Here is a 22,464-nt window from a genome sequence, read left to right as displayed (position 1 = left end):
AAATCCCTGAAAAATTACAATGGATCAGGTATAAGATAATAACCACATAACATAAAGAAATATTAAAACAAAGCCAAAAGTTTAAAAAAATAGAAGAAAACATTTTATAGCAAAAACAATTAACACGAAAAGAGACGAAAGAGAAATAATTTAATAACCATTGTACACCTGAAATACATGACTAAAAACAGAGCCTAGGCATCATATTTCAAGAAATCATAAAAGAAAACTGCTTGGATCTCTTAGAAACAGAGGGAAAAGTAGAAACTGAAAGAATCCACTAGTCACCTCCTGAATTCCCAAAATGATAACTCCCAAGAATGTCACAGCCAAAACCCAGTTCATGTTCAAGCAGACATACAGAAAGAATTCAAGTACCAAAGAGCCACAGTGGGGATCACACATGATTTAGCAGCCACCATCATAAAGGAGCAAAGAGTTTGGAATATAATATTCTAAAAGACAAAATACACAGACTTGCAACAAAAAAGAACTTACCCAGCAAAACTGAGTTATATTTTAATCCTATGGGGAGTGGAGAGAGTGGGAGTGAACCTCTAATGAGATACAGGACACTTAAATATTCCTGATGAAAAGACCAGAACTACTTCTTTTTTTTGTTTTTTTGGCAGGGCAATTGGGGTTAAGTGACTTGCCCAAGGTCACACAGCTAGTACATGTGTCAAGTGTCTGAGGCCGGATTTAAACTCAGGTCCTCCTGACTCCAGGGCCAGTGCTCTACTCATTGCACCACCTCCTCAGAACTACTTCTGAAGTGCAAACACAGGAGCCAAAAGAAAAAAAAAATTAAAGGCAAATGTCGCTCTGGGGGGAGACTAATTTAAAAAAAGGGCTCAGGAATGGTTCTATATTTTGATGATTTTTAAAGGAGAATGGGAAGGGAAGAAAAGAGAGAGGAAAGAAAGATTATTTTACATCATCATGGTGCACATGGGTACACAAGGTGCTATACAAGAAAGGATGAAGGGTGGGGAGAGCAGATGACATTTGAACCTCATACACAGAGTTGAGTCCAGGAACATATTTCAATGAACAGGGAAAGGGGAGAAGGAAATGGATGGGAAGAATAAGAGGGAAAGTAGATTAAGGGAAATATTAGTCCTAAGAAAAACAAACTTGAAAGATGTACCAAAAAATTTATAGCAGCTATTTTTGTGGTGGCAAAGAATTGGAAACTGAGGGGAACCATCAATTGGGGAATGGCTGAACAAGTTGTGGTATATAATTGTGATAGAATACACTATGCTATAAAATGCTATAAGAAATGATGAGGGGCATAGTTTCTAAAACAACCTGTGAAGATTTATATGAGCTGATGCCAAGTAAAGTGAGCAGAACCAGGACAACACTGTACACAGTGACAGCAATATTGTAGTAGTGATCAATTGTGAGACTTAGCTACTCTGATAAATGCAGCAAGTCAAGACAATTCCAAAGGACTCACTCATGATAAAAAGTGTTACCCACCTCCAGAGAGAACTGTAGTGCAGACTGAAGCATATTGCTTTTCACTTTTTATTTCTTGGGGTTTTTATGGCAACATGGCTAATACAGAAATATGTTTTGCATAATTTCATATGTATAATGCGTACCATATTGCTTACATTCTCAATGGATGAGAAAGAATTTGAACTCAAAAAAATTTTTAACGTTAAAAATAATAATAAAAGATTTGGAACCTGAGGAGATGTCTGTCAATTGGGAAATGAATGAACAAGGTATGGTATGTGAATGTGATTGAACACTATTATGCTGGTGAGACTTGGTGAAAGGGATGGTTTCAGAGAAAATCTGGGAAGACTTGAAATAGTCTTCTCAGACTTGAATCAGTATGAACTGATACAGGGCAAAGCGAGCAGAATGAAAATATATAGACAATGACAACAGTATTATAAAAACAAACACCTGAGAAGTTCTGATCATCTCAATGACCAACCATGCTTCCAAAGGACTCCTCCTGAAATAAGTTACACACATCCTGATGGAGAGGTGATAAATTCAGATAATAGATTGAGCCATTTTTTAAAAGAGTCTTTATGTAATTTTAGTTTTGCTTGACTATACATGTTTATAATGAAGTGTTGGGGTTTTTTTCCTTTCTTGGGGGCCCGGGGGAGAAGGGAAACAGTGAAGAGGTGGCAACACAAGGGAGATTTTCATTGACTGAAAAAAAATAACATTTACTTAAAAAAGAAAATTAAAAAAAAAAACCCTGGCAAGGTCAGATGTAGAAAGAAACAAATTACTTGGTAAGTCAAGCAGCATTAAGTCAGGGAGAGGTAGCAGACCTACAAATTCATTGATAAGAGTAAGGATAAGAGTAAAATTATTTATACTGATATTGTGCACATGCTTTAGCATGCTAACTTAATTCACAGGATCATAAAAATGTGGGGAGTATGGAAGAAATACAGAATAAAAACAAAAAAGCCATCCACTTTCAAGCAATAATAGTCCTGATTTTATTTCAAAATTAGCTGCTGCAAAAACCAAAATACTTTGCCTCTAAAACAAATTTTATAAGAATATGAAGGCTTTTGTTAAGCAATTTTCATAATCCCAGAACTGGTAGAGCAAAATGTGACTAGAATCCAAAGGTGTTTTGGCAAATGAGAAAAAAATGTTTCAACTCAAACCAGAATGAAGATAAAAGAAAAGATACACTCCAAAAGAGCGAATGTCACCTATAAAGATAGCAGTGGTATCTGGAATAACGAATAGGTTAAACACAAACTCAACATCAAAAATTTTAGAATCAAAATGAACAAGTTGAATTTGAATCATCAACATGATGATGTTACTGGAAAAAAAAGTATACTGGCATGCATTAGTGTGATAAAACTCTTAAGAACTAGAAACCTCAATACAAGTGGATTCCAACAAACTTGGCTTTAAACCAAAATTCCATAGTCAATCCTCACTTTTTTGTTTTTAAACTCTGATAGAAGGAAGGCGAAAAATTAACTTAAAAAAGCACTTACTAAGTGCTTACTATGTGTATCTGGAGATACAAATATAAAAGCAAAGATAGTCCTGGTACTCAAGGGCTTACACTCTAATGGAGAAAACAATGCACATAGGGATGCAGAAGTAAAGGAGGGTAACTGTCCCAATGAGTTACAGAGACGGAGAATGGGGTCGTACAGAATCAATGGTAAAATTGATTTGATCATAGTTCACAGTCCCAGGAGCATAGGGGTAAAGAAAGGCAGCAATACAGTTGGCTAGGAAGTTGTGGAGGAGGGGGGTAAAGAGGAGTGAAGTGCAGCATGACTGACATCAGCCAAGGGCATGGCAGGTTCCTCCCACCCCCCAGCAAGGAGAGGATTGGGCATCTCACTGATCTCTGTTGGTTTTTGCCAATGTTATAGGAAAGAAAGTAAGTATGCTGGAAGCTGAGGTTTCTGACAGTCTCGATATACCTCAACTAACTTGCCTTGAAAGGAGTGGAATGGAACAAGCAAGTAACAAAGCTTGTATTGTTTGTTTGTTTGTTTTTTAAAAACAGATCTGCTGTGGTGGGAATAACAGCAACAAGAGCAGAAATTCAAAAGCCCATAAAACTATGTTAAATTTTAAATGAACTCTAAAGAAGTGAATCATAAGTAGGTCAAATCCCTCTAGGAGAAAGATTGCTTATTACATGAAATTTTGGTATAGTCAATTCTCAATTATGCACATTAATGGGGAAAAAGAGTTTGGATAATATAAAATGGTAGATGCTTTCAAACCTAAATCTCTCTCTACAACAACCAATAAAATTTTGACCAATTTCTCCTACCTCTGCCATCTAGGGTCAAGCAAAACCTTACCACTCACTGCAAGACCACCTTTCAAATATTTAAAGATGGCTTTTATGTCTCTTCCAAGGTTTCTCTTAACATCTCTAGCTTCTTGAAATGATAAGGCATGGTGCTGAGGCTTTTCCAGTTGCCCCTCTCTGGATGATTTCCACCTCATTAGTTTTTCAGACAGAATTAACTGTTAAAGTAGTTTCCCTTTCTAATTAGATTCTGGCCTAAGATTTCATTGGTATAAGGAATTCCCAGCATGGAAATTCCCTCCAGATGTTCAACTAAGCAACTTGTCAGTAACAATAATCTCAAATTAAAAGATTAAATGATTTGCCAACAGTAATGAAGCTAGTATGTTTCAGAGAAAGGATTTGAACCGAGGTCCTCCTGACTCCAAGGCTAACACTCCTTAGTCATCATGCATGCTGCTTTTGTTTTCTTTTTTACTATGTTGAAACAGTATCTCCCTCTGAAACTTCTACCTACTTGTCTTAATTCTCTTTTCTGGGACCTAGCAGAATTAGTCCAATTTTTCCACCAAATGATCACCTTCTAGTATTTGGAGACAGGTGCTACATTCGCTACCAAGTTTTCTCCAAAAGATTTAGTTTGATTTTCAAACCAATGCAAAGTAGTAGTTTAATCAGAACTGCCTCACTTAAATCTTTCCAAATGGAAAAAAGGAGGAATACATGTGAAAAGTGGAAAGTTGGATCAAAATATTGAAATAAGTTAAAGAGAATAATAAGCAACCTTAAAAGTTAAAGCAAAGAAAATTTAGTTGGAATGAAAGTGCAATCTGAGGGTGCCAGGGAGACAAATACTTGCACTGAACAGGGATCAGAAAGTTAATGGTTAGAAATACATACTTTTATTAAAATTTTGGCATGAAAATATGAAAAAGAAGAAGAAATGTTGGTTTATATCTAGATTGCATACATGCTATCATAAATCTGCACTTGTCTCAAAATTTTATGCTGCTTAAAAACACTTGGTTTTAAGAAAAACTTTATTAACTCAACTGCTACACTACAAAAAATAACTACGGTTAAATTTGATTTGTCTTTCTTCTCAGCTCCATTGGATAGCAGGATTATTCATTGGCAAGGCAGCCTCTTCTTTTCTCAGTTATTTTTGGAGAGAAGAATCAACTGTCAGGAAAAGTTATTTGTCAATAGGGAGAGAAAGCAATATTGCTTTGCTCAGTAGATAGGATAGTAATAAAGAGATAGAATCCACTTTGCCTTGATAGCAAACAGAAGAGCAAGTATAAAGAAAATGCAAGTTACAAAATGATTACTATCACCTGGCTAACAGTATCCTTCCTTGTTCTTAATAGTTCTCTATCACTCCTTACTTTATGTAATACTGAGAAACACAGCCTAATTTGCTTTACATTAATACAACATTAATTCAGGCTCCAACAATCCAGAGGGTGCAATTATTTGGGGTGGTGTCACAGATTTATAGCGCTATCAAGAGATTGATGAGGACATATCTAACCTGCTTAAAGAGAAAAAATTTTCAAGGACTTCAGCACACCAACTGCATGCAAATTATGCTAATTAAAAGTGTTATTTTCTGTTATTTTAAGCAGATAACATGACTACATCTTAAAATTTTGTAAGAAGTTTGATAAAATTACTTGAAGATAATCAGAGCATGATTCAAGATGTTTAAATTGAAATTCTGGTTGACCTTTCCAATTAGACTAAATTAGGAAGCTTATCATATGTTAGTTATTCAATGGGTTTTTTTTTGTTAACAGCTACAATTTGTATGTTGATTTATCCCTTGCCAACATTTCTGTAACTATTCTCCTCTCAAAAACAGGACTACATTGGAACCTCACCGTTTGTCACATCATGGAATTCATTAGAAATCAAGGCTACTTCAGACAGCATCTGAGAGACTTCTTATTCAAGTACTAGAATGACTGTGTTATAGATTTTACCTACAACATACTTCAGCTCAATATAAGCAGATAACAACTTGAATGGAGTGTGAAGGTTTTTATATAAATTACTCGGAATTTTTAACACATTCTTAAATACGTTTAATATTACAGCTACAGTTATATTTTTTACCTATATGTATATTTTCCTTTTTAAATAATTTTTTATCATCTTTATTTAATAATCATATTCTAACATACAGCTTAATTAAGTCCACTAAAGTCCACTTCAGTCAAACATATAGAGTAATCATCTTGGAATTGGAAAGTATGGGTTCCAACCCCAGGTTTTTAATTGTGTAGGCTTAGACTTTTCTTTTTTTCTTTTTCTAGTTCCAAATTCTCTCCCTCCCTACCCCATCCATTGAGAAGGAAAGAAATACAATACTCATTATATATACACACTCAACAAAACTGTTTTATACTGAACTAGGGGCTAGCAATCAATTAGTTCTGATTGGCTAGAAGCTGGACTTTGTGGATGTCATGATCTGACCTTAGCTGACTATAACATCTATACATATATGTGCTTGTCCTGTAGACTGGTTTAGAGAAAAAGATTTATATTTTTCCTTCAAAATGTTTTATGCATGTGGTAATAAGTTTAGCATACAGTTTTTGAGATGTCATTGGAGTCTGGTATTTTATCACTGCTTTATCCCCATGGTATAACATAACTGACACAACTAAATATTTTACACTCTTTATATTCACAGTCTACCATAAGTGGTTCCCACAACTTTATGATGTAGGAGTCAACGTATGACACTTATTTTGGATATTTCTTATATCTCTAATGAGACTGTAGAATAGACATTTAACTGAATTATAGGATAGAGAACTACTCAATTACAAAGAACTATCTTCAAACACTCCTAAAATCTATTTTTTTTTAATCATAGGACTTTGAAAATTTGGATACAGTAGTTTGACTTCCACATACCTTTATTCAGACTGAATTCTCCTTTTTCAGATGCCATTACCTTGGATGTCATTTTCTTCCTAGGCATGAAAGGGGTTAAAATTATGTAAGATACTAAGATGATCTCTCTATTCCTTAGGTGGTTTTACCCAGAGATTCTCAACCTTTTCCACCATGAACACTTAAATGTTCATATCCACAGATCAGGCACACTGCTCTATGTAAGACTGTCTTTTCCTTTCATTTACATTTTTATAATAAATTCTGCATTTTCCCTGCCAGTAGAAAACAGGAGTACTGGAATAGGGAAATCCAAAAGTCTAATTTTTATCCAGGGTTTCAGATTTTCCAGGCCAGGGCATTTCTTAGAAAAAAAAAACTTGCAAAAATGGTTTATATTTTATCTCCTTTTACTTTTCCCCTTTGCATACTCTCTGGGAGATATTTAAACAAGCAGAAATGGCAAAAAGCCAAGAAATAAAGAAAAGCTAGGGACCTAAGCAATCAGCTCTTGAATATTTAAAAGTTAGTTGTAGAAATCCACATTGTCTAACTTCACTGCACATTAAATTTTTAGTTTTTTCTTACTTTAATTTTTTCACACTGCTTCAATACCATTCACACACAGAAATGAAAGGAGTACTACTCCTCTAACTCTCACCCTTCCTTTTAGTGACTTACTCTCACAAGAATCAATTTCACCCAGCAAGTATTTTTCTGAAGCTACTAAACTTTATAGTCATTCCAAACAGGCTGAGAATCCCTAGTATAACCAGAGATATTATGTAGGTTCTTACACTTGTTATCGTAGTCAATCATAAAGGAGAAAAGTTAATAGTCTCCTCATTCAAAAATATTTCCTCAAGGTTAGCTTTTATAAGAAAAATGACATATTAAAGATCAATACTATTGTAGGAATAAAACATGCAAAACATTTTTATAATCAATAATAAAGTTATTAGTAGACTTTTGGTAGATAACTTGCTAAAACAATTATTTGGGCAGAGAAAATTATTTTAACCATTATACAAAAGTAACATGAGAATATAAGACCTTTTCTTTCAAGATAATAAAAAAGTGATTAAATAGTTATGACACTTTTAAAGTTTTACATCATGTAATATTTTGTATAACCATCTGTAAATGTGATAGCTAAGTCATCTATAAGATACAGGATTTTTTTCCCAGAAGTAATGTATCATTCATGTGAATATTACCATCTCGCTAAGATAGAGGCAAGTGCTCAGAGATCATGCTATGACCAGAAAATTATTTGTGGCTAAAGTAAAAGTATTCAGAATTCCTTTTATATCCACTTTTCTGAGCATAGCAATAAGAAGGAAGAAATTAACCTACAACTCAGGAATGGCTAAATGGAGTATAAATTTTGGAGAAGTACTAGTAACTACACTGAGAAAAGTGAACTCTTACTGTTTTTAACAAATAATTTTTCCATCTTTACCACAAAGTATACTTTTCTAGGGTGAAAGTCATAGAAATGAACAGTGATTTATTTTCCCTAGAGTCCTACTGGTGAGTAAGCTACTTCTGGGGCTGTAGCTGTAGGGCTGCACTGTATGTTAGTTGGTACATATTGAATTTTTTAGCTCATTAGTGTAACCGTGCACTAGAAGGGTTAATCACCAAATACTTTTAAGTCATTTACCTAAATGATTGGTTCAATCACAGGAATAACTATTGGTAAAGACTCTAGACAAGTAAATTAATGTCAAATTGAACATGTAAAGTATATCAATGTCATAAAAAAGCAAACATACAAACAGCTCAGAGTATGAATTATCATTACAATAAATAAATACTCGAGTCAAAAATAGCATGTCAATTTTTTATTGTTTTCTAAATCTACACACTTGATTCTTAAGTTCTGAAAACCATGCAAATTCACTTCGAGGGTAAGGCATGTGTTAAAGTGACACTGATACGACAATTACTCATCTAAAAGGAATGAAATAGTTGGCCTAAACTACTCACAGAATTTCGCAGATCAATGTGCTGATTATTAAATTCTAAAAGCCAATAATCTGTCAATAACCAGCCTAGTCCTTTTGTTTTGTAACTGGATAAATACTTCTTTTGATGAAAGATAGCATAAAATAATTATTTTATGAGTTATTAGATAACACACAACAATAATGCAGTCTTCACTAGGTGCCACAAGGGAGCCACTACTTAGTACCATAATTGAAAGATTCCAGTCCAGCTAATGATTCACTTATTATATTAATGAAAAGATATTGACTATTAAGTACCCATCACAATAAGATTATTCAACTAAAACCATATGATCCTTATACTTTGCACATATGTATTTCTTCCTAGTTGTGACTATCAGGTGTGTGCTGCATAAATAAAAAGTTACTTCTAAAGCCTACAGCAAATCACTAGGTGATTGTGATATACTTACTAATCCACACAAATATAGATATTCCAGTAAATGTGGGAATACCAATGTAAATGGAATCTAGATTTTTTATATTCACATTGACTTTGAACATTTCTGTCCTGCTTTGTTACAGAGGTTTAAATTAAAGGTTCCATGATGCTTTCCTCCCCAAATAAGAAAAAAATGATGCAAGTTTAGGAATAAATAAAATGGGTGCATTTCCTTTCAGTGATGGATATTTTTATCTTCTAAGAATACATTATCTTGAATTATTATGTAATTGTTTCATGTACAAATAGTTCAATTTACTCATTCATTCAAGAAATACTGGCATGCTTCTTATATGCTTATGTCTCCCCAGCTAGATTTTAGTATAATTCTTTGTTCAAAGGAAGCACATAATACTTATTGGATGAAATAGTCATAATGGTTAAAAACACAATTACTAGTGGGCTGCTATATTTTTTTTGTAAGTGGCTATATAATTAATTAAACATATCAACACAGTGGAAAAGTCAAGTACATTAGGGAAAAAGGTACCATATTCTGGTTCTGACTCATGAAATGCCATTATAGCTAAGTGTGTTTTCATTAGCTTAGCTCTTGAACCAACAGATGAGTTGAATGTTAAATTCAGGGTTGTGAATAACAAAGTACAATGCACCCACTCTGGCTAATATTAGGTATACCTACTTCCAGGTCTTCAGTAATATAAAGAATCTCAATCAAGAAGCATGGAAAAAAGGAAAGATAAAATCAAAGCTTCCCTGGGCCTATCCCTGGGCACTATTAAGTTACTTTCTTAAAGTCCTACTAAATTATCTGTTTAGTGCTTCAAAATGTAACCATTGGGAATATTTATTTTTTCATGCAGAAAAATGTCTCAACAATGGCTGTCAATGGAATGTTAGCTGCTTTTAGTTCAGGGTCTATTTGTACTGTCTTTTTTTTTTTAAAGCCCAGAGCACAGCATAAGGCTCTGCACATAAAGGTGCCTTAAAAAACGCTTGCAAGACTGGATTTATGGATTGCTCAATTTTACACATTATTGCAGTCTCCCAACAAGCAAATTTTGTTTTCTAAAAGGGAAGTATAATAGTCTCATTTTCTTTACATTTGGAAACAATGTTTTTAAGATTTAACAAAAGGTTCATTACTCTCAGATTTAGCCTTAGATTTTCACTTTAAAATACATGGAGCCAGATAACCACAAAAATTTTTAAAAATAAAAATGGAATTCCATTCTTTTAATTACAGGACAATCTTTTATTTCCTAAAAGTTCTTAAAACTAACTACTAAATTCTTGTTTGATGGACTTTTAAGAAAATCTTGACTTGGAGGCATAATAATAATGATTTTTTCTTCTTGTTTCCCTTAAAGAATGCTTTCTCTTTCTTCACCAAAACCTGCAGTGTCAGAAGAGGTCACCGTAAGAAGCTCTGAAGAATCTTTTGAAAGCCTTGCATAACTTGAACGTTGGCTTCTTTTATGGGTCATGCTTTTTAGATTTTCATTCTGAATACCACTTGAGTTAGAACTGGAACCAGGCCGCAAAATAACTTGAGAAGTATCCCTAATTCCTTCTGTTTCTTCAAAATTTTGGTTAGCTCTATTGGATGGAGCACTGTTGTTATTTAGGGTCACAGTACTGGGTGTTCGATTCAAGTTATAGCCTTTTTGGACAGTTATACCTGGCCAATTTTCCTCAGGGCTACTAGCTATCAAGCTGCATTCTGAAGGACTCTTCTTGTCTTCTGAGCAAATGGACATACGTGCTACAACTGGATCCTGAAGGCCACTTAAGCTGTGTGGTATTCCCTGTTTTCCACTGTGGCTGTCATCTTCAAGTTCTATGAGGTTGGCCTTTTCAAGATGAGAATCATCAGCAACTTCATTGTGAAGGGAATGATTTGGAGAACTTTCATTAGACCTTACTCCTGAATCAGAGGAATCTTTTTTATCTAGGAGGGCATCTGATAAATACTCTTTTGCTTTAATGAAGGTTCTAATAGGCTCTGTGTTTTGTTCTGGAGATTTAGGTATTCTATCTACTTTCCCTTCTGCTTTTTTATCTTTATCTTCTTTGAGAAGTGGAGTATTATCTGATTCTTCTGTCCCAGACTCGTCTTCATCACTTGGAAGTTTTTGATAGCGCAGCCCACTTCCTTTTAGTTTCAAATCTGTCTGGAAGAGGCTTGGTCTTTCTGAAGATTTCTTTCCTGGAAGAAGCTTACTTCCAGACTGATCAGATTTTTCATCTTCTTCAGTGATGGGATCCAAAGGAGATGCATCATTAGTGGAAACACCTGAAGATGAATAATCTATAACATCTCCCCTCTTGATCAAAAATGACTTCCTTGCATCATCTTGTTTCAGTTCACTATCCTTTCCTTTTTCTTGCTCTATAGAGGAATGAATGGAGCCCCCTGATGAACTCTGACCCATATAGTATAGCCCTGTGCTGTGTGGAGAAGATCTGCCACTAATTGTTGCAGAACTTGCGCCCCCTTCTAGCTGAGACATCTGAGCAATATATTCTCTATAGGCATCTCTATACTCTGCCTGAACCTTATCAGTAAGCTTTGAGATTTCAATACTGGAATCCTGTGAATTGAGACTTGAAAGACTTGGGGTTCTGCGAGTTTGTGACTGTGAAGACAGAAAAAAGAAAATACTTTAAGCATTCAACTAAGCAATAAAGAATAACAACAAATCCAGGAATTTTGAAATCCTGGAGTTCTCAAAAGTCACTTAAAATTATCAGCATATTATGAAAAATTAATGTTATTCCATTTAAGTTCTATGGCTCAAGAAGTTTTAGAAATTTTTCAATTCTGACATTATTTTAAAATTATTTTATGTAAAGATTTTTAGCAAATTCATTTAAAGTAGTATTTTAAAATATATAGTAATCAGCACTTGCATCAGCAAACAATCTTGGCACTTTCTTTTTATATCTACAAACTGTCACTTTAGTCGATTAAAAGTTAATAAAGACTAATAAAATAGTGTCATGGAAGAAAGGGAAAAAAGCAGGAGAAAGAGATAAGAAATATTTTAACGTTAAAATATCAGTTTTCAACATCGTTTCAGAAGTTACTTGTCTAACAACTTTGAAAGATTTAAGAATTCTGGTCAATGTAATGACTAATTAGGATTCCAGAGAACTTATAATGAAGCAACCTAAAACACTCCCTGATAAGAAAGGTGATGACCTCTAAGTGCACACTGGGGCATAGGTTCATTAGGGTATATGGGAATATCCTAAATGTTTTCTTGCTAATACATATTTATTACAAGAGTTTTGTTTTTCTTTCTTTTTTTAAGGGGGGGGGGGTGGGATTTTTTTAACTGAAAAAAAATTTTAAAAAGAAGATAAATTGTAGTCCTACATACTATCACTCTGAACTTTAGACAAGTCTCTAAAATCATAAGCTATAGATGGATTAAGTTGTGTATCAGTGGAGGAAAATTACACACAATGTACGAACATCAACTAAGTCACAGGGTCGTAACATACGGACTGTTACTGTATACTGTACAGTGTTAAACACAAAGAATAACCAATATTACTTGCTTGTGACTGTACTTTTCCTGTCAAGTGCCAAATTCAGGGAGGAAAAGGATACAAGGAAAAACATATAAAGTGAATAAAAGATGCAGAAGAACAAGAGAAAGGAGCTATAAGGCTTAGAGTTGCATTTTTAAAAAAAGATAGATGAAGCAAGAGAGAACAGGTGTCCAAATCAACTTGGAATCAGAGAATTCTCAAGAGCTGCTACTGTCATGAAGAAAAAAAAAACCTTGTCTGTGAATGAATCCTTTTTAATATTTAATTTGAAAATGAAACAATCCTTCTTAATATTCCCTAAAGTAGTAACCAACTCTCTCTTTGAACACCTCCAGTAATTGGGAAATCACTGTCTCAGGAAGCTGTTTAATTCCATTTTTAAATAGCTCCAAGTGACAGCAAATTCTTATAGTGAGTCAAAATCTGCCTACTATGACATTCACCTGTTACTTATAGTTCTTACCTCTATAGTAAAATAGAATAAATATAATCTCCCTTTCATATAGTTCTTTAAATATTTGAAGATAGCAATCAAAATCCAGCTGTTCCCCAAAGTCTTCTCTTCTTCAGAATAAATTTCCTAACTTCCTTCAACTATTTCACAACAAGACTTTATGTCTCCTCACCATTTTGGTAGCCCTTCTCTAGGTGTAATTTTCTGTTAGTGTCTTTCCTGATGCGTGAAATTCAGAATTAAAAATAATACTCCATGTTTTCTGATCCATGGCACTGTAGGACTATTAAAATTTTTCATTTTGGATGCTTCTATAAGTGCAGCCCAGATAAGAGATCAGAGTTACTTTAAATTTTAAAAGGATCGAATAAGTGACAAGGAAAATATGGAGGTGGAAAACAGGCATAGAATCAAAGGAAAGGGGTAAGGAAAAACTAGAGAAAAAAAGGTAAAAAGTATGTGGAAGCAATACAGTGAGCCCTCAATGAGGGAGAAATGTTTTGTTTCCCTTCTTATATTTACTCACATCTGACACTAATTACAAAAGTTCTGCCACTGAAATTTAAAGAAAGGTCAGATTTTAGGTCACTGTAAGAAACGTGAAGCATAGAATACAGATGAATTCTAAAGACAATGAAGACAACCCAGAAGGAAGAAAAGGAGCTAATCAGGTTGGGAGGGTGGGAGAGGAATAAGGGAAGTAGAATAAAGTTTTGACCTATTCTCTCCTTTAATTAGTCTTTTTAAAAAATTCAAGTAACAGAATATTTTTAAAAAACTCTATTTTCTAACTTTAAAAAAATTGAGCTTTGGCCTTGAGTAGACAGGCATTAAAGACTAGACTCCAACAATTTATAATGAAAGGAAGAAAAAATGAAAAAGGAACAATGGGAGGTAGAAATTTTTTAAAGAAGGAAATACAAGAGAAATGAATAAAAATATTTCCCAATTGGTTCCCGAAAAATTATCCTTATTAAATAATAGTAGACCTACCATGCATTAAATGAACTGCTTCTCCTGAATATTTTTTCCTTTAAATTGAGATTCCTCATAGATGATTTCTATTTTTCATTCTCTCACATTTATCCTTTTGTCTTTTCCCTTGTCTTTCCTTCATTTCCTGAATCCTGCTCATGTATTCCTTCTGACTCTTCTTTCCCTCATTCATCCTTTTTTGTTACTCTCTTTCCTCTTCCTTTTCCTGCTCTTCACCTGTCCTCTTCCTTCCCTTTTTGTAGCGCATCCAAAGAGCCTGCACGCTAAAATATCTGTCACTGTTTTTAATATTTCCAGTTATATTTAACATCAGATGAGAAAGTGTGATTATGATAAGCTTCTATAGTTCTTTTACTACTTTGTGTATATACAGTTCTGTAATGTTTTAACCATTTATCACTTAATCTAATCCAATATGAAAATACCAAAAGGAATGAAATATGACCAATATTTTCCCAACAAATAATTCATTTTCCTTTTACTTCAGACACTAAAGGCAAAAATTTAATAAGTACCTGCCAACTTAAATTACTGTGGCGTGGAGGAGCTTCATCAAGACCAAGAGTGTTGAGTTCTTCAAAACTGAAGTTCAATGTGTAGGGAGCGTGACTAGAAAGCTCTGTATGTGGCAATTCATTATGTAATGAGCGACGAAGAGATTCGCCATGAGGGACGGAGATATCACTGTGATCCGACATTACGTGTGATTCTTCAGGAATTGGCTGGTTTTCTGCACTTCTCATATCAAGTACCTTAACAAAACAAGGAAAACTAATATTAGTAGTGCTAATGGAAAACCAGGCCTTAAAAGTTATTTTTAAAATTCCCAGTTATATTAGACAGCAGAAAATCTGAAAATACATTTTAAACAAATTGCAAACAGAATATATGGCTACCTATAATGCCTTTGGTAAGTAATAATGTAATAGATACTGAACATTTTAAATTAAGGGCAACACTGCCTTATAATATGTCCACCATATTATCAGTATTACTTTGAAATAAAATTGGGATGAAGAAAACAATGATATTTAACACAAGTCAGGAAAATGAACAAAGGTGCTATAAACTAAACTTCCGTATAAAATAAATTTAGGGCACAGCCAAGATGGTGGCTGGAAAGCAGGGACTTGCCTAAAACTCTCCCCCAGGACCCTCCAAACACCTATAAAAATGGCTCTGAACAAATTCTAGAACTGCAAAACCCACAAAATACCAGAGGAAAGCAGGGCTCCAACCCCGGACAGCCTGGATGGTCGCTGGGTAAGGTCTACTGCAGGGCGCTGGGAGTGGAGCAGAGCCCAGCGTGGGCCATGCCGGGACCAACCAGACCAGGAGACAGGGAGAACAGGCCCTAGCACCCTGAATCAGTGAGCTGTGGCAGTTACCAGACTTCTCAACCCACAAACACCAAAGACAACAGAGAAGGCTAGTGGGAAAAACTGCAGGGACAGAGTGAAAAGAGTTCGAGGTTTGGCTACTGCCCTGGGGGCAGTGGAGGTGGTGCAGCTCCAAAGCTGCTTACAGAACTACAGATGCAGTTGCTTCCAGCCCCAGGCCCACCTGGTGGGAGGAATTAAGTGGCAGATCAGAGCAGGGGTGCAGAGCCTGCCGAAGATCTGAGTGTAAGTCCGAGTTGGCAGTTCTTGAGGGAGGAGGCATGCTGGTGTGGCAGAGCTTCCTGTGTAGAAATAGCTCTGAAAACAATAGCGCAGCCCCTCAAGCTTGGAACAAAGTACGCTCTACTCTACAAGCAGTCATACCCCAACAAAAAACTCAAGAGTCAAGTAGTTGGCTGGAAACATGGCCAGGCAGTGAAAACAGACTCAGATTCAGACTCAGACTTTGGAATCTTTCTTTGGTGACAAAAAAGACCAAAACATACAGCCAGAAGAAGTCAACAAAGTCAAAGAGCCTACATCAAAAGCCTCCAACAAAAACATGAACTGGTCTCAGGCCATGGAACAGCTCAAAAAGGATTTGGAAAAGCAAGTAAGAGAAGTAGAGGAAAAACTGGGAAGAGAAATGAGAGTGATGTGAGAGAACCATGAAAAACAAGTCAATGACTTGCTAAAGGAGAACCAAAAACATACTGAAGAAAGTAACACCTTAAAAAATAGACTAACTCAAATGGCAAAAGAGCTCCAAAAAGCCAATGAGGAGAAGAATGCCTTGAAAGGCAGAATTAGCCAAATGGAAAAGGAGGTCCAAAAGACCACTGAAAAAAATACTACCTTAAAAATTAGATTGGAGCAAGTGGAAGCTAGTGACTTGATGAGAAATCAAGATATTATAAAACTGAACCAAAGAAATGCAAAAATGGAAGACAATGTGAAATATCTCACTGCAAAAACCACTGACCTGGAAAACAGATCCAGGAGAGATCATTTAAAAATTATTGGACTACCTGAAAGACAAGATCAAAAAAAGAGCCTAGGTTATCATCTTTCAAGAAATTATCAAGGAGAACTGCCCTGATATTCTAGAACCAGAGGGTAAAATGGAAAGACTCCAACAATCACCTCCTGAAAAAGATCCCAAAAAGAAAACTCCTAGGAATACTGTCGCCAAATTCCAGAGCTCCCAGGTCAAGGAGAAAATACTGCAGGCAGCCAGAAAGAAACAATTTGAGTATCTTGGAAACACAATCAGGATAACACAAGATCTAGCAGCTTCTATATTAAGGGATGGAAGAGCTTGGAGTATGATATTCCGGAGGTCAATGGAGCTGGGATTAAAACCAAGAATCACCTACCCAGCAAAACTGAGTATAATGCTCCAAGGCAAAATATGGATTTTCAATAAAATAGAGGACTTTCATTGGTCTTTTGGACCTCCTTTTCCATTTGGGTAGTTCTGTCTTTCAAGGCATTCTTCTCCTCATTGGCTTTTTGGAGCTCTTTTGTCATTTGAGTTAGGCTATTTTTTAAGGTGTTGTTTTCTTCAGTATGTTTTTGGGTCTCCTTTAGCAAGTCATTGATTTGTTTTTCATGGTTTTCTCGCATCATTCTCATTTCTCTTCCCAATTTTTCCTCGATTTCTGTAACTTGCTTTTCCAAATCCTTTTTGAGCTGTTCCATGGCCTGAGACCAGTTCATGTTTTTCTTGGAGGCTTTTGATGTAGGCTCTTTGACTCTGTTGACTTCTTCTGGCTGTATGTTTTGGTCTTCTTTGTCACCACCAAAGAAAGATTCCAAAGTCTGAGTCTGAATCTGGTTTTGCTGCCTGGCCATGTTCCCAGCCAACTACTTGACCCTTGGGTTTTTTGTTGGGTTATGACTGCTTGCAGAGCACAGAGTACTTTATTCCAAGCTTTAGGGGATGCGCTGTTGTTTTCAGAGCTATTTCTTTTTTTTTTTTAAATTTATTTATTTATTTTTAGTTTACCACACACGGTTCTACATAGTTTTGAGTTCCAGATTTTCTCCCCTCCCTCCCCAAGACAGCATGGAATCTCATATAACTGTCATATATAACCTCGCATTGAATTAATTTATGTACTAGTCAAGTTGTGGAGAAGAATTTTGACCAATGGAATGAATCATGAGAAAAAAGAAACAGAACCAAAAAAAAAAAAACAACCCAAAAACAAAAACAAAAGAGAAGCAAAAAAGGCGAGCACGTAGTGCGCCTCGATCTGTATTCAAACTTCACAGTTCTTTCTCTGGATGAAGATAGCATTCTCCATCGTGAGTCCCCTGGAGTTGTCCTTGCCCCTTAGGTGGCTGATAAGAGCACAGTATGTCAGGGTTGGTCCTCACAGAATCCATATATCTGTGGCTGTGCACCAGAGCTATTTCTATATAGCCAGCTCTGCTACACCAGCACTCCTCCTCCCCCAAGAACCGCCAACCTGGACTGGACTCAGATCTTATGCAGGCTCTACACTCCTGCTCTGATCTGCCACTTACTTCCTCCTGCCAGGTGGACCTGGGGCTGGAAGTAACTGCAGCTGTAGCTCTGAAGCTGCACCACCCTGCTGCCCCGCCCTTGGGGCAGTGGCCAAACAGCTAACTCCTTTCACTCTGTCCCCCACAGCTTTTCCCACTAGCCTTCTCTGTTGTCTTTGGTGTTAGTGGGTTGAGAAGTCTAGTAACTGCCACAGCTCACTGATTCAGGTTGCTAGGGCCTGTTCAGCCCAGCTCCCAATCTGGTTGGTCTGGGCACAGCCCACGCTGGGCTCTGCTCTGCTCCCAGGTCCCTGAGCAATACACCTTACCCCGCGACCATCCAGCCTGTCCTGGGCTGGAGCCCTGCTTCCCTCTGCTATTTTGTTCAGAGCCATCTTTTTATAGGTTTTTGGAGGGACCTGGGGGGGTAGCTCACGCAAGTCCCTGCTTTCCAGCCACCATCTTGGCTTCGCCAAAAATAGAGGACTTTCAAGCTTTCTCAGTGAAAAGACCAGAGCTGAATAGAAAATCTGACTTTCAAACACAAGAATCAAGAGAAGCATGAAAAGGTAAACAAGAAAGAGAAATCATAAGCGACTTACTAAAGTTGAACTGTTTTGTTTACATTCCTACACGGAAAGATGATGTGTATAATTAATGAGACCTCAGTATTAGGGTAGCTGAAGGGAATATACATACATACATATGTATACACACACACACACACACACACACACACACACACAGACGGAGGGCACAGGGTGAGTTGAATATGAAGGGATGATATCTAAAAAAGTAAAATCAAATTAAGGGATGAGAGGAATATATTGAGAAAGGGAGAGAGGGAGAAAGGGAGAGATAGAATGGGGTAAATTATCTCACATAAAAGCAGCAAGAAAAAGCAGTTCTGTAGGAAGGGAAGAGGGAGCAGGTGAGGGGGAATGCGTGAATCTTGCTCTCATCCGATTTGACCTGAGGAGGGAATAACATACATACTCAATTGGGTATCTTACCCCACAGGAAAGAAGGAAGAAGGAGATAAAAAAGGGGGGATGACAGAAGGGAGGGCAGATAGGGGGAGGAGGTAATCAAAAACAAACACTTTCTAAAAGGGACAGGGTCAAGGGAGAAAATTCAATAAAGGGGGATAGGTTAGGAAGGAGCAAAACAATAGTTAGTCTTTCACAACATAAGTATTGGGGAAGGGTTTTACATAATGATAAGCATGTGGCCTATGCTGAATTGCTTGCCTTCTTAGGGAAGGTGGGTGGGGAGGGAAGAGGGGAGAGAATTTGGAACTCAAAGTTTTAAAAGCAGATGTTCAAAAAAAAGTTTTTGCATGCAACTAGGAAAAAAGATATATAGGCAATGGGGCATAGAAATCTATCTTGCTCTACAAGAAAGTAAGGGAAAATGGATTGGGGGGAGTGGGATGACAGAAGGGAGGGCTGACTGGGGAACAGGGCAATCAGAATATATGCCATCTTGGAGTGGGTGGAAGGGTAGAAATGGGGAGGAAATTTGTAATTCAAACTCTGGTGAAAATCAATGCTGAAAATAAATTTAGGTGTGATTTGGCAAACATCAATATATAAAATTAGAAATCCTATTAACATTATTCAAATATGAGGAATAAATAAATACTTGGATTATCTCTTACTGGATTAATAACAGGGACTAATTCAATTACTATTTTGTATGTATCCTTTATATATTTCTATGTGTATATATTCCCCCTGATAGAAAGTAAGCTCCTTGAGAGCAGCTGCTTTTTTATTTTTGTCTTTTTTCTCCCTAGAACGGAGCACAATGCTGGACACAGAAGAGATATTTAATAAATGCTTGGTTGATTCCTCAATAGCCTTTAATGAAGAAGTGAATAAAAATTATTTAATCTTACCACACTTCTGAAAAGATGCCAGTCCCCAAAATGCATGTTCATTTCTTTCTTCAATTCATCAATGTTACACTGAGCCAGTACACGGCCATTAATATTTGCCTGATTAAATTAAAAATTGAATAAACACATGTAAACACAAAAGCAACACGAAAGATTTCTGAACTAATTCAGTCTAGTTTTAAGATAACTGTTACAGACTAGAAAAGGTTGTAAAGAAGAATCATCATCCATTATCATTTTACTTTAATAATTTGGATATTATTCCAACAATTTCAAAGTACTTTATTAGGGAAAAGATGAGTAAGTCATAAGCTCTTCTATCTCTGCCTACCTAAATTCTACTAACACTTTAGGGGCCAGTTTACGTACCACTTCATTCACTCCAAACTTTTCCAGTCTCTGAACTCTTATAGCACTTAATGTCTACTACTTATTTTGGCAATGTATCGTATCCTTCGTGAATTCAAAAATCTAACTTCATCAGTATGGAAACACTCCTCCAAGGTAAATCACAATACTTAACAAACATTTTACCCAAATGTCACATTCTTTGATTTTAATCTTCTCACAGGTTTCCCTCTTAGTACTCAACTAGCTGATTCAAGGATGAGTGCTTTTCACCTAGTCCTATATTTCAAATCCCTCTAAATTGGTAGGTACTAGTAGAGCTTGCACACAGGGAGGATAGTCTTTGAGAATGCAGGTTCACTTTCACATCATGATTAGATATTGGAATGGACTTTAGTTGAGGAACTAATTATATACTGCATTATAATTTAACTTTTTCATGCACGTGAGAAGCACCATTTTGTAGTGTAAAGAAACCATTGGAGGTCTTTAAGAAATAGCTGAATAGTTACTTATGGGGTATGTTGTAATGGGAATTTATTTTTAGATATGAATTGCAGCAAATGACTGCAGAGATCCTTTCCAACCCTAAAGTTCTGTGATTCTGACATCTTCCCACCTATAAAAATGTCATTGTGATACAAATGGAGACAAATTTGGGGTTTTTTTTGGGGGGGGGTATAACTATAATCATCAGGACTTTTAATTCATTAATCTGTAGCAATTAAATACACAAAAATGTTTGTGAATTCTTACCAAAATCTTGGTTCTCAACAAGAATAATTGCCTAGCACTAAAAATTTAAGAAGTAGTAAGGCATTCAAGAAAGAGATAGGTAGCGGGCAGGTGCCACTCTCTTGACCAACAACTCCTCTCAGATTCTGATGAAGATAGCACAGGACCCTGGGAATAATAGTGCCCATCATCCCTAATCCCAGTCTAGTCCCTGAAGTCATCATTCAGGAAAGCAAACCTGTGGGAAAGGGGTCACCCATCCCCACTAACTTCCACCAGCAGGGCAGGAAATCTAACCCATGTGAAGAGCAAGGAGGTCTGAAGGAAGCATGTGCCAAGAAAGTCAAACCACCCCTACTGCCTCAACCATCACCTCTAACAGCTATGCTACAGCTTCCGACTCCTCAGTAGCCATAGCAGACCCAGAAAACGAAGTTCTCATCAAGTCCTTGGCAGTGCTGAACATAAACACATATGGATGTATCCAATGAAATGGCATTAAAGAAAATGCATCATCCTCATTTTTGCCATTCTGCCCTAAGAGCCATCAATTTTTTTCTATTTGAAGCTGAAACTTCTTTTATGTGTTTTTTCTCCTATTAAAATATGAACTCTCTGAAAACTGAGACTGTTTCCACATTTTTATTTGTGCAACATTACCCCCAGCACTTAATGAAGTACTTTGCACATAGAAAGCATTTAATATATGCCTTTTCTTTCATTAATTCATTTATTCAAGAAGAAGGAATGAGTTTATTTCATGATTTCTCAAAAAATAGCAGGAAATGATAAGGTAGGTCATCTGATTTGTGTAGAAGCTACATTATAATCTCTTCTAAATGGTACATTGCCATGTTTGAAGATTCTGAAGAGAAGATGTGGAGGGATCCTTTAAATGTATAAAAGTCTGTATCAAAGGCCTGGCTATAACTAAAAAAAAAAAAAAACAAAACAAAACAGCAAAGGTTCCTAACAAGCCAATAAGATGGTAATTTTAAGTTAAATTTTACACAGATTCTAGTTTTAAACATCAGGAGATTAGTTTGATGGAAGAAAATTATTCTCTTCTGATTAGAAGAGAACCATCCACATTATATATCTCTTTTTTGAAAAAAGTCAATTTCTTTCTTTAAACAGATATAGAGAAACTGTGAGAGAAAGTTAAGTAAGCACCAGCTAGCATAGTAAAAAAAAAAAAAAAAGCCCATGCTACTAAAAAACATTTTCATATAAAACCAGCAATAGAAGAAAGGCTCCAGGGATTTTAACAGAAGGCAATAAACAGATTTTAACAAATAGGAAGTAAATAAAATTCATCCCTCACTCAAAACTTAAGAGTTGAGGCCAAACAAGGGACCAAGGACAATTTTTGGGGTAGAGAAAAGAGGAAGGAAGCAGGGTTAGAAAAATAGCTGAAGACTAGAGAGAAGGTTATTACAGTACATGCTTATATTTCTCTAATTCTGGCTCTAAA

The 22,464-nt window shown here is 36.0% G+C and overlaps 1 protein-coding gene across 5 annotated transcripts in view; it reads right to left on the bottom strand.

Moving 5' to 3' along the window:
* Positions 1 to 8,523: 8,523 nt before the first annotated feature.
* KIDINS220 (kinase D interacting substrate 220) overlaps positions 8,524 to 22,464 on the bottom strand; it is a 169,062-nt gene continuing 155,121 nt past the window's right edge. For all 5 annotated transcript variants that reach the window (XM_036748326.1, XM_036748325.1, XM_036748322.1 and 2 more), the window contains 3 exons: positions 19,908 to 20,006; positions 14,633 to 14,869; positions 8,524 to 11,745 (listed from right to left, as the gene is read on the bottom strand). In XM_036748326.1, the coding sequence (XP_036604221.1) occupies positions 10,471 to 11,745; positions 14,633 to 14,869; positions 19,908 to 20,006 (1,611 nt within the window). In that variant the 3' untranslated portion in view covers positions 8,524 to 10,470. The remainder of the gene's footprint in view (positions 11,746 to 14,632; positions 14,870 to 19,907; positions 20,007 to 22,464) is intronic.

The sequence above is a fragment of the Trichosurus vulpecula genome, chromosome 3 (genome assembly GCF_011100635.1).
Source record: "Trichosurus vulpecula isolate mTriVul1 chromosome 3, mTriVul1.pri, whole genome shotgun sequence".
Taxonomy (NCBI): domain Eukaryota; kingdom Metazoa; phylum Chordata; class Mammalia; order Diprotodontia; family Phalangeridae; genus Trichosurus; species Trichosurus vulpecula.
This window is presented reverse-complemented; position numbering and strand designations above follow the sequence as displayed.